General features: G+C 34.6%; 2 protein-coding genes across 2 annotated transcripts in view; both read right to left on the bottom strand.

Moving 5' to 3' along the window:
- Window positions 1-6,779, bottom strand: part of LOC123680746 (dual specificity testis-specific protein kinase 2) — a 35,594-nt gene extending 28,815 nt beyond the window's left edge. Inside the window, exon 1 of the mRNA XM_045618795.1 lies at window positions 5,955-6,779. Coding sequence (XP_045474751.1) covers window positions 5,955-6,212 — 258 coding nt within the window. The 5' untranslated portion in view covers window positions 6,213-6,779. The remainder of the gene's footprint in view (window positions 1-5,954) is intronic.
- Window positions 6,780-8,176: 1,397 nt separating this feature from the next.
- Window positions 8,177-12,402, bottom strand: LOC123680748 (regucalcin-like). Its single transcript, XM_045618798.1, has 4 exons — window positions 12,157-12,402; window positions 9,362-9,726; window positions 8,674-9,047; window positions 8,177-8,596 (listed from the first exon to the last, which is right to left on the bottom strand). Exons 1-4 carry the CDS (start codon window positions 12,198-12,200, stop codon window positions 8,393-8,395), a joined length of 987 nt encoding a protein of 328 aa, XP_045474754.1. The 5' UTR covers window positions 12,201-12,402; the 3' UTR covers window positions 8,177-8,392.
- Window positions 12,403-13,243: the final 841 nt, after the last annotated feature.

The raw sequence follows: 13,243 nt of genomic DNA, 5'->3' as shown, positions 1-13,243 counted from the left end.
TTTATCGTTGGTATGAAAAAACTGCCAAACTTCAAATGTAAACATTGAAGAAATGGAAGAATATTGTGAAATTTCCAGAAAAAAAATATAAGGCAGTGGGAATCTCATTGCCAAAAAGGCACGAAACTCCTACGACAAAGAGTACCAAACTTTCTTGAAGTGAAACTGTGCTGTTCAGATGCAGTCTGAAACATTTTTCCAGAGTTATTTAGAGTTCAGGTAATTTAACATTCATGGGATCCTTTCAGTATTGCAAATTCCCTATAAATTCGCATAAAATATGTTTATAATGTCCATAATTTCTTATAGTTTGGTTAATAAAACTTATTAATGAGATATAAAAATTATTTATCTGTTTTTATTATTTACATTATACCCAAGGGCATAATATACTCCATAATGGATGTATTGGTAACTAATCAATATAATAAAAATGTCATAAAACTACAAATATGTAGTTCGAATACATAAAAATTTTAACCGCCTCAAACCAAATAGCAAACTTTAAGGAATGTTTGAATTCCTACGCAAAATGCAAACAACACTAATGGGACATTAATTCTAATCATCTGGGAATTTCATTCTTCCTCAAATTTCCCAGAAATCCGGTACTATTATTTGCTGAATATCGGAAATCACTCATTCATTCTCATTCATTCACAATCGTTTCAGAGAAAGTGATCGTTTACGCAAACAACATTATCGCCTTTATCAAGAAGCATGGGAAACGCATTTTAACATTTTCACAACTCTACTTACAACTGCACTATTGCAGTTCGTGTTCTGTTTTATGTTCGATGTTTTTATACACACTCTTCTATAGCCATTAGAGTACTCGATTACATTTCAAGGTTTCCGACAATTTTGAATTTTATGGTCTTTTCAACAGAAAAAGTTCTATGTCCATGTCGAGACGTCACTTTGACAACTAACCTCAATATATGTGAACACAGATATTCATAGACACATATTAGAATCAGATGTCAGTTTGACATATATTAACATAGATGGATTGAAAATTGAAACAAAGATTAACTGCGTTGCCTGGTAATCATAGAACTGAGAAGATTATATAGTATTCTTGTTCTTAATCAGAGGAACGGATTAAACTGAATTGAGCTGAACTATAAACCACAGCAATAATCCTGTTATGATCTCTCCGTAATCTTCATAACGTGCAAATGTTTGCAAGGCGCCAACACCAGAATTTCCCCCATAAACTTGGAAACTGGCAATCGAAACTTTTACTGGAGAAAAGCGAGAAAAAATCAGAACTTTGCGTTCCAGCTTCCTTCTCCATCGTTCTCGAACGTCAATGGGAGAATTTTATATTACATTGTTGCAGATTATTGATCATTAAACCACAGAGAAAAAAATGTCCGTAATTGTTCGCCTGTTCTTGTACATGATATATCGTGAAATAGAAATAACAACTGCATCCGACGACCTTGTCAAGAATGGAAGTCGTATATATATATATATATATATATATATATATATATAGCGACTACAATAATTATTTCTCGTGTTTTTTCTTCTTTCGATCAGACACATAATTAATAATGAAATTGTTTCGAGCCATCGGAAGGATGTGGGAAGTACTCAGTGAGCATAGAATTGTTGCCCCTGCGTTGGAAATGCGATAATAACGCAATTAACGTACGAAAATGTTAATGACGGGTCTTCCGCTTCATTACCTAGCCGGTTCACGCAGAAAATATCTCGTTGACGGAAAATACGACCATGTCACACGATTATTACAAACGTTTACTTGAAATTCTTGAGAATTGTCTCATTTCTTTCAAATTGATTTTTTTCGACAAGACATATCAACGAAATTCATAAAAAATACGTAATATCACACTGATGCGACAAAATTCCCACAGTAGTTCACTCATTAAAGAATAAGAAAACTTGCTTTTTCTATGATATTCATTCCAACAATTTCTATGTCACATTTCAAAGTGACGGAAGATCAAAAAGAGCGAATGTACCACAGAACTTCCCCTAAGAAGAATGCGGCGTTGTCACATTCACAAAGATCCTAGAATTCGCGAATATTTTCGCATAAGATTTCTCTCGATTCGATTGATTTTTTTACCAAAATGGTTTTTTCAAGTTTCGACTAGATCGTGACGCCTACACATGATCGAAGAAGTACGCCATCCACTTTCTACGTTGGTCCGTTGACTAGCGTCATTGAATCTTGTCGAAAACACCAATTAGAACCGTCTCATCGGCCAACTTGATAATGAAATTAATTCAGTTGGGGTACTTTCTCCTCTGCAAGAAGTTCTGGTAAAGTAGGTATATTTCCGTACGTGATCTGCTGTTTATATACGGGGTGTTCATCGAGGTATATCATTCCCAACGACGAATCTTCAACATCGTTGTGCATAGGGATTCAAGGCTTGTTTTGATTTTCAAGTAACTTGGCTTGAGCTTGACTTGATTTCAAGTCAAGTAGTAGTTTTTCAATCTCAGGTCAAGCATTTATTCATTAAATACTTGAATCATATCAAGCTACTTGATTTTTGGCAGTTTCATCGAGTAGTGTCACAACAATAAAAAAAATGATGAAATGAGAAGGAGCCTAGCAATAAATACTTTTATTTATCAAACTAATTGTATAAAAGAACTGAAAATATCCACTTTTTCGAAACAGAAACATAAGTTAAATCACTATGAATCATGACGAAATAAGAAATAATAAAAAAATAAAGTTTTTTATATTGAGCAAACTTCAGGCTTTGTTTGATTTCATAATTTTCCATCCAGGATCTGAGACACTTGAGGCATCTTATAGATTTGTCGCCTAACCTATTGCGGGTTTTTGTAACTGTAAGAGCAGCTCTGGAAAATTGTCTCTCAACAGGAGCTGAAGATGCTGGCGTTGATAAGAAATCCTTGGCAATTTTGGCCAAGTTTAGAAAGATATTTCTGAAACTACCAAAATCTACCAATATATTCCTTAGAAATGTGAGAAAACTACTAAGAAAGTCACACTGGCGAATGTTTCAGGCTCTCGACGCTCGAGGAATCCCCTTATTTAGTCTGAGTGCGCAAGAGATTGCAGAAATATATGCCGTGCGAAGCTTGCATATCAAGCTCAAGTAATATCAAGTAGCTTGATATCAAGTCAAGCAAAAAATATCCAAAATCAAGTCAAGTCAAGCTTAGTATGTAATTTTTCACGAGCTTGATTTTCAAGTCATGTAGTTGGTTAAAATGTCAAGCTTCTTGGCTTGATGAATCCCTAGTTGCACATTATAATTGCCACTCGACGTCATTCGAGCCTCGAAAAAAAATTTCATCGCCAGATCTCGATCCGCTCGAGAGAAAAAAAAGTTGAGACGAGACAGGATGACGTCGAAATAATTACGTATACCGAAACATTTACGACACTTCGAATCGACGTCTCAATTTCCGCTTCCACAGCAGCACACAGCGGGTCTTACATAAACGACGCGCTAATTAATTAATCACTAATCGTGTGAACGCGGCTATAAAATAATGGCAAACGCAATTCGGGAAGAACGAAACAATACGCTCGATGTCGGTGGTTACGCAAAACGGACCGGAAACAAGGAAACGAGCGTGCCAGGGTTCCGTAGCGAACGAAAATCTAACGAAGGCCTTCGGATTTAAGAAAAAGAACACATCTCTATGTTTCCACATGCGAAACATAAAAAAACTGACAACTGAACACAATACGGTTAAATTCACATATTTCTGTGCATATAGTAGAGTTGAACATTTGAAATTGACTTAATATATTATTCCTCTATGGTTTCAAATGATAACAAGGTCAATAATTAAACTGTGGACTTTTCATATCAAATAATTAATATGTGTATAATTCTATGCCCTTGTCAGAACAACGCGATAAATGTCAAAAACCTCAATTTCAAGTGAAGTTTTACGAAATATCTCGAGTGTTCTTAGAAGTATGAGTGAATTAGATTATGTACATTTATCATATTGATGTGCGAAAAGCATTCATTATCGACTCCATGAAAAATATTATGGCAGAATGTTAACAAGGTTCAGAATTTCGACCGTAAATTGGCTTGGCTGAGGCCGAAAACAAAAATTTTATTTTCAACTGTTAATGGAATACGTGTATGAATTGACAATTAAGTATATACATTTTACAATTAAGTATATACATTTTTAATTGGTCGAAAAAAAAAATTAAATACGCAATTAACTTGAAGTGAGTTCCATTAGTTAATGTTATGTTCATAAATGCATTAGTATCGAAAGCAATTGAAGTACCTAGGTAGTTGAAAAAACTAAACCATAAACAAGTTAGTATTAATATCTTCAGTAGGTGACTATTTCGACTCTTCTGGTTCAATTGAATTTTTTCAATGACATATCGGCACGAGTACTCTGCGGCGCCAGTCGTTAACCTTAACATAAGCCCGCATTTGGACTTGACAAGGCTGATTTCTTGAGAAATTAGCAGAAATGCGTACAATGTTCGTCCTTTATTCCTCACTACCACACTTCAACTAAATTGTCTCTCAGATTATTCGATTTCAACAATTTTGTTATTTGGGGGTTGGCAGAAGCTACCGAATACAACGAGTGAAATATTAATATCCTACTCATGAAATGAAAGATCAATAAAAAAAATGATAACAATGATTCAAAATTGGTATGGGAATGCTGAAACTTGGACATATCCTTATTTTCTCATACTATGTTTTTTTCTCTTCAAAACATGCGACAGGGGTCACAAAAGACGTTCTGGAATGTGTTACTCGAGGAATTTGATCAAGAATCACGTCCAATGGAAAATAGATCCCAATACCTGTTCCAATAGGCATGTTCTATAAGAAACTGAATAACAGGTCACAAAAGAAATTCTCAGAAAGGTACACGAGAATGTGGGAAAAATTAGTCAACAAAAGGACAACAATAAGATTTGGAATTCCAATGAAAAAAACCGACAGGCTAGATTCAAAACATTGAATAATTATACTAATACGTCTACGTTTTCAAATACCATATTTTGGGGAAAAGTCAATTTTAATTCTAATCAACTGAAGGATCATTTCAAATGACAAATTTTCTGATAGGAAAAAACTTGATGAATGGAAAATCATCAACATTTAAAGTATCAATTAAAAACGCTAAATACGTGAGAATTCATTTCTGAAGTCTTCGAAATGTGATTTAAATGAGAAAAATAAGTCAGTCCTAAATTCAAGCAATATTTATAGGTGCTACATTTAATTCTTCAATTAAATAAATGATTTTCACAGCAGCGAAATCAATATCGATGATATTCTAGTGACTTGAATGAAAACTGAGAATCTGTGTTTTCAAGTTGGCGTCCCAATTCTTCATATCGTAAATATCAACAAGAAAAACGCTTGCTTTGCCAATTTTGCTTTCTGTATATCTGGCGTGGACTCGTGCCAAGTAGAAAATTGGAAAACAAAACACTGGTTTCGTGTTTTTTCGAACAGAACGGCATAAAGTCTTAATAATACTTAACAGTACCTACAGCTGGTGCATAAGACGTTTCTGCAATTAAAGAGGCATGCATTTTCTCGTTAGTTTTATGTCCTAGGAGCAGGAATAATGAGAACGAGCAATGATGAAGTCACGGTTTTGATATCAGAACTCCCGTTTGAGTAATTGCACTCTCAAGACGATAAAATAATGAAATTGTTACACTAAACAGTACTTAACATCGAGTTAAGTGGGATTCGCTTATACCAGACCATATGATCATAATACTTTTAACCGAATTGATCACTTCTTACCTGAAATACATCAGTTATTGTAATCAGAGGGTAATTGGAAAAGCTCATCGTTCGCAAAGTTTATTATGGTTTGTTTTCGACCCATTTCAAAGCAGGTGTATATGGTTATCGCGAGGTTATCTTTTTTTCTGACCTAGATTTCCGTTTAGCAAATGGTAAATAGAGTGTCCTTACCTTGAAGACCTCCGAAAAGAAGCCAGAACCAATTTTCTCCTTGTGGAAATCGTCTAAGCGGTGCAGGGCTGAGACGGCATGTTTTAAGGCCTGACAGGAGGAACCAGTCTTGAGCCTATCACATCTATTTCTTGGGGGCTCTGACAGCTCATTATTGGGACAAAAAAGTTTCTCATAGTCACTATCTTTGGGATCACAGGGTGTGTCATATATGCACGAAATTTTGGAACTTGTGTCATCTTTATTGGATGGGTGCATCGTTATTGCTCAATAAAAAAAATTACGTATCGTTAACCAAATTCGTACATATTTTCGTATAACTTACACGGCGAACTATGCAAGTTCTACTGACGCACATGCTTCGAATTTTTTTCTGAGCCACATTCGGTATTCACAGCAAAAAATGACATTATTCAATTATAAACAAAAAATACGTCACTGATTTGACACTTTTAGGTTCTCAATTTCACGATTTTCAGTTCCTAAGCGCACTTGACGAGAGGTTTTTACACATCCTTGCCTTCTAAGTTGTATGATACAATTCCAAACTGTTTCAGATAAAAAAAGGATTCCTGGGTATCACATACACATAACATTCGTTGACAAAATTCAATCACTCTGCAGGACTTCAGTTTACAACTACCGTTCCCTTCTGAATTATGGTATGTGCAGTTCGAACACAATTTGAAGTATGTAAATAAAAAGCTCAATGACAGCTCAGCTTTCTCTCAAGCGATTTCTTCTGAACGTACTAACATGATATTCAGTAGTAAACTCCATTCAACAATTCAACTTCACATAGCAGCTGCCATATTTGAATGAACCAAGTCAACTCATACTCATTAGTTTCTGTCTCTTTCTTTCCTTAGAAACATCGCGATTAACTAATGATACCGTACGATTTAGCTTGCGCGCGCACGTAAAGTAGGAAAATTTCAGCGGTGTGTTCAAATAAACAATTAAAACTAACTTTGGGAAAGTGATTCACCATAATGATAACTTTTATTGTAACGTAATTCGTCTCATCTACAAATTCTCATTGTCATGTAAGGTGTGATAACGTAATACTTGGATCTATAAGGGATCCTTTCTTAAGATGAAAGTGAAATCATGCTTTCTCATTCCTAATTATTTAAATAATTTCCATAATGAAAGTACATCACATATGTTGATACATAAGAAATTCAAATTTGTCTTCAGATATAATGAAGCAGTAAAAGACACTCACTGTCCACCTATTGATTGTGATAATTAAACATTATTATGCTTAAGATAAGAGATTTTATCAGAACAGGTGACTTGCGTCAAGTTATTTCTCATTTAGTAAATGAATGAAACAACATTTAGACGACTAATTACTCATTTAATACTACTAATGGCGACTATTACATATCACTTCTTTTTAACTACATATTTCAAGTATTTTTTGGAGTCGAATGTATCATCTAAATCATCATGGTATTGCATTTTAGTTTTGGGTTTCCTTGATGCTATTCTAGCTTTCCTTTCAGCTTCACTTAGGGTCCAAATATTAAGAGGAAACTGAAAAATCAGAAGGTGTTATTACTTCGATTCAATACAAAAACTATACTAATGCATAGAAAAAATTGCTGAAACTACAAGTCTCAGTTAGAAATGGTTTCTACACAATAAAATTATTCACCGTAATGATTTGCCGTGGTTCATGATATCTTATGGTAAAAGAAGATCCATCTGGTTTTACCAAAGTGGTAGGATGTGTTCTAGTGTAAGAATATCGATGGGGCTTCGTGATAGCAGCAGTTAAAGCATTTAAGCTCCGAATTTGAGACAATCTCATCCTGGGGTTAATGTATTATTCCCTGAAAAAATAAAGACGACTGCAAATTCATTGCATTTCATAATAATCATCTTTCATCCATACCACAGATAAATCAAAATTAATAAATTATTGGAAGTGAAGTCGATAGCAAATGTAAATCCTAAATTTGAGGTTGACGTTTATTTATGAGGTTATGATAGTATTCATAGAAGTGAAGCATAGAATAATACAAGTTAATAATCTTCATTCTTATGTGTTCTATTGAAAAAATTAGGGTATTTTTTGAATATTTTTAAATAATACTCCTCTCTCAATTCAGGTGTTGTAGATATACGATAATAAACATAAAAGAATCATCTATATTTGCGCTTCCTGGTGGCATTTTCCTGAACTACAGATAGCGGTTAATCTAAAATCAATAATCTGAATATGTATTTTATTATTTATTGTTTCGATAATGCTTGAAGTATATCTCACTCGAAATTGATTAAATACAATTGTATTCAATGATATACAAATATAGCTTTTAAATCATTAACTTTCAAGAATGAATCTTGGTTTAAATACCAACAATATCATAAACAAATATTATTTGTTTTGAGTATCAATTGAATACGGCCTCTAGTATATCAATATTTCAAATGGCATCAATAATGTCGGCTTCAAAAGCAGGTAGACCTCTTGTGCCTAAGTCGGTGATAGCAAAAATTGCTCCAGCTGCAGGTTGTTGCTTTCTCTCTTCAGATTTCAAAGTAAATCTGGACGTTGATACAAATAGAATGTCTAATTTAGGGCCACCCCAAGCCACAGATGTAACCGCATGAGCTGGTATTGCAATAACCTGAAAAAAGAGATAAATATAAGGATTTCCACTTGTCACCTATCTTTACAACAGCTTACAGTCACTCTGGCTATTACCTGTAATAATTTTCCAGTTTTAGGGTTGATTTTAATAACAGCACCCCCATTATAGAGCGCTACCCATAAGTTATCGTCCTCATCGATGGTCATACCATCTGGGTATCCAGTAATATGAGACTGGTTTCTTATATCGAAAACAGTTCTCTTATTTTTAATCTCTCCTTTCTCGTCATCGTAATCATACTCGACAATTTTCTGGGTAGGTGTATCAATATAATAAAATTTGTCGTTTTTCTTGTTCCAAGCCAAGCCATTACTTATGTTTACTGGAGCAATCACGGGGGTAGGTTTTTTATAATTTTCTTTCGTAAATTTATAAAGTAGACCTTCATCGGGCAGCACTCCTGAAGAATTCTCATATCCCATTGTTCCTTTGAAAGAAAATAGAAAATCATTTTGAATATTTTTATTCCAACCGAAATAAACAATTTAAGTTTGAGGTTAGGATAAATTTTGACCATAGAATTTTAATATATGGCAGTATTCATAGATACAGATCAGTTAAGAGTGGTCAGAGCAATTAACTCTACTCTGCTCTAGATTCAATTGAAACATAGAGCATTACACCAATAAGAGTATATGTAAGAGCATATTAATCTACTCTGGATCATGTTAGATCATAGAGAAATGGATTGTTTTTTACATATTAAGTTCTCGAAACGAATAGATGGTACTAAAAACTTACCAAACCATAGCCTTCCTCTTTTATCCGCCTTGCCATCGTTGAACCTACTGCTTGGATATTGTGGCGATACTGTGGCAAGAATCTTCTGTTTACCGATCTTGTCCTTTCCATCCCATTCTAAAGCGACCACAGATCTGTTCAAACCGACCAAAAATATATTTTCTGTTTTCGAGGGTATAACTGGAGTGACATCTCCGTATAAAGATAAGGAGTGAGTTTTTCCGCTGCAATACTCATAACTCAAAACTGTGCCAGCATGAATGTCCACGTAGAAAAGTAGTCCTTTTCGTGGATCCCAAGTGGGGCCCTCTGCGTGATCAATTGGTGGGGTCAGCTGATATAATCCTGGAGATCTAGTCAGCGCCCTTGAAAAAAAACCTTATCACTATTTCATGAAGAAAAATCACATAACATAGAAATTTCCAGCTGAATAGTGAAATAAAAAACATAATATTTCAGAGAAAACACATTTGACTCGGTTAAAATTCGGTTTTCAGTGTGTAAAATCAATTTCTTTCTTGAAGCAACATTTATTGTACATCACGTATTAATGATGCATTGAAAATTTAAGGATAATATTGAGAATCATTTGTTTTTTATTGCAATATATTTGTTTTAAATTCAATTATAAAAATCATCAAAAGTTTCAATTTCACGCGGCAAATGAACCAGGTGCATTTCTGTGATAATGTACGAACTTCAGATAATTAAAATATTCGCTGGACACCAAGGTCTCCGGATTCAACACCGCGCGATTTTCTCAAAATTTTTAAATTGTAAAATTATCACGTTAAAAATGTTATTTTTTATCAAGGGTGTTTTTTTTAGAGCTATAGAACTTTAAATTGCAATAAAACAAGGATGGATTATTCGATTGACATGAATTTTATTCATCCGCATGATAATCATGTGGCATTACATTTTAAATATGATTTCTGGCATATGACCGCCACGGCTGGTTCGGATGTAGTCCAATCTGGACGTCCAATTTTCGATGACTTTTTTAAAACATTTGTGACCGTATATCGGCAATAACACGGCGAATGTTTTCTTCCAAATGGTCAAGGGTTTGTGGCTTATGCGCATAGACCAATGACTTTACATAGCCCCACAGAAAGTAGTCTAGCGGTGTTAAATCACAAGATCTTGGAGGCCACTTCACAGGTCCAAAACGTGAAATTAGGCGGTCACCAAACGTGTCTTTCAATAAATCGATTGTGGCACGAGCTGTGTGACATGTTGCGCCGTCTTGTTGGAACCACAGCTCCTGGACATCATGGTTGTTCAATTCAGGAATGAAAAAGTTAGTAATCATGGCTCTATACCGATCACCAATGACTGTAACGTTCTGACCATCATCGTTTTTTGAAGAAGTACGTACCAATGATTCCACCAGCCCATAAAGCGCACCAAACAGTCAGTTTATCTGGATGTAACGGTTTTTCGACATACACTTGAGGATTAGCTTCACTTCAAATGCGGCAGTTTTGTTTGTTGACGTAGCCATTCAACCAGAAGTGATAAAAGATAAAATGGACGTAGTGCGCGATACGTGCACAGAACCATTATTTTCGAAATAAAATTGCACTATTTGCAAGCGTTGTTCAGGCGTGAGTGTATTCATGACGAATTTCCAAACCAAACTGAGAATAAATCACTTGACAGCTGTTAAATCGGTCGCCATCTTGAACAGTAATGCCAACTTAAAGTTATATACCTTGAAGAAAACACCTGTTATTTGACCAAAGGAAAAAAATCTGACGGTGTTGAATCCGGAGACCTAGGTGGCCACCGTATATTGTCTGAAGTTCACTGATTATCATAGTTGCATTTTGTTGATTTGCCGTGTGAAACCGAAACTTTCGATGATTTATATGATTTGATGTTATATATTGTTGAGAAGGGAAAATTTGAGCGAATTTATTTGTAACAGAAATTTGTATGGTTTATATCTTGGTTTACGGATTACACAAGTAATCACATTGTAATTTCAAGACAAATTGCAATAAATATTTACGACTTTATTTTGTGTAAACTGAATATCGAATTCAAATTGAGAAAAAAAAGACATATAGCACCAAAACTATGAAGAATCTATTTAAGCGGGCTTTTCAAACGATCAATTCCATATTTTTTCATGAAAGCATGATAAATCATTCTTTCGAGTGTGAAAAAGAATAAAGAAGTCATATTTTCGAGGAATTGAAATAAAATCAAAATTGAAAACGAAATTTAAATACAGCCGAATGGTTTCCTCATTTAAAAAATTTAGGTATATAGCACCGCTAAACTTTCTGATGAAAGTGTTTAAACCTAAAGGAAATCATTGCTTTCCGAAATTTTCAAAATAAATAGTCTAAGCATATTTTCAACTTCTTTCACACGGGAATTTTGTGTGTATCAGTTTAGCCTTATCAATGAAATTTACAACTTATTTAGTAATTACATATATTGATATAACTGATGACTCCTATCGACAAAAGCATCAAATTAGAGTACAGAAAATATCACAACACATTATCAATAACGATTTTGAAATGTTCCAAAATCACGACACAAATGAACTCCGTAAGTACGAAAAAGCTTACGAGAGGCTGAATAAATGTTTTAATCTTCTCTCGAATGAAATTCCTATTGCATTTGATGATTTTTAAATACCGTTTTGAAGTTTAATTAATTCCTCATCGTGTTCTTGTAACCGGAACTCTGAAGGTTGAACGAATAAAGGAATGACATGCCATCAAGTGTAATGGCTTCAGATAGTCGTCAAAAATACCAAAAAAACTAACACTCACCAGGAAGAACTGCAGTAAGTGAACAATAAAAAAGGTATCAACATTATTCCGAACAACTGTGGAAACTTTTGTGGAATCTTAAGAATGATGTTTTCGATTTTATTCTGGCAGTGTTGACGACAAACCAAATCGTGATTTACTGAGCGATCTAAGATCTAAACAACTATTGTGCAAATAATACCAAGACGATTAACCATGTCTTCTGCTCTACCAGTCGCGCTTTCACGACAATTGGATTTTTTATTGAATTTGTGGATAATTATGTCCAACTTATCGTTTAAATATCGACATTACTCGCTGGAATTCCAACGATTAGGAAGGCTATGTACTTATTATCTGGTGAAATTTGAATAATATATTGAAGGATTACGGTACTAGGAAGCCTAATGGATAGTTTTCATTTCTCGCGTGTTTAGGTACCTACTCTTTATTAAAAAAAACGTAAGGAATTTTTTTCTGTTGGAGATGCTTCCTTATTTATTACACTTATATTTTTTTTTGGTTGATAACTAAATGAGGAACGACGTAATCTCCATAGTTTTGTTTTTATTTTAGTTTTTTTCAAGCATTCGAGCGCTTCTCATCTATGCGCCAGATACCTTTGGAGACTACAAGCTGTATTAGGCCAATTGAGAAGTCCCTGGCGGTCTGATGCACAGGTGGCGGTGCTAGTATTAAATCCATATGATTTTTAGTTAGTCAGCTAAACACAACAGTCAGCTGGCAAGGTTATGGCATCAGTATTCTAGGATGCGCAAGGTATAATATTCATTGATTACCTCCAAAAGGGCCAGACTATCAACAAAAAATTATTATTTAGCGTTATTGGATCGTTTAAAGGATTAAATCGTTAAAAAACGGTCCCATTTGAAGAAAAAAAGGTGCTGTTTCATCAAGACAATGCGCCGTGTCACAAATCAATGAAAACAATGGCCAAATTACATGAATTGGGCTTCGAATTGCTTCTGCATCCAACGTATTCGCCAGATCTAGCCTCCAGCGACCTTTTCCTCTTCTCAGACCTAAAAAGAATGCTCGCTGGGAAGAAATTCAGCGCCAATGAAGGAGTAATCGCCGAAACTGAGGC

This window comes from Harmonia axyridis, chromosome 5 (genome assembly GCF_914767665.1).
Source record: "Harmonia axyridis chromosome 5, icHarAxyr1.1, whole genome shotgun sequence".
In the NCBI taxonomy this organism is placed as follows: Eukaryota; Metazoa; Arthropoda; class Insecta; order Coleoptera; family Coccinellidae; genus Harmonia; species Harmonia axyridis.
Note: the sequence above shows the minus strand (reverse complement) of the source record. Positions and strands in the feature narration are given on the sequence as shown.

Excerpts from the sequence above, each read along its gene's own strand:
- LOC123680748 (XM_045618798.1), bottom strand. The coding sequence starts at position 12,200 with ATGTTGATACCTTTTTTATTGTTCACTTACTGCAGTTCTTCCTG. Across the intron at positions 9,048-9,361 it reads AAGAGGAAGGCTATGGTTTG|GAACAATGGGATATGAGAAT; the intron begins GTAAGTTTTTAG and ends TTTCTTTCAAAG. Across the intron at positions 8,597-8,673 it reads AAACTGGAAAATTATTACAG|GTTATTGCAATACCAGCTCA; the intron begins GTAATAGCCAGA and ends CTCTTTTTTCAG.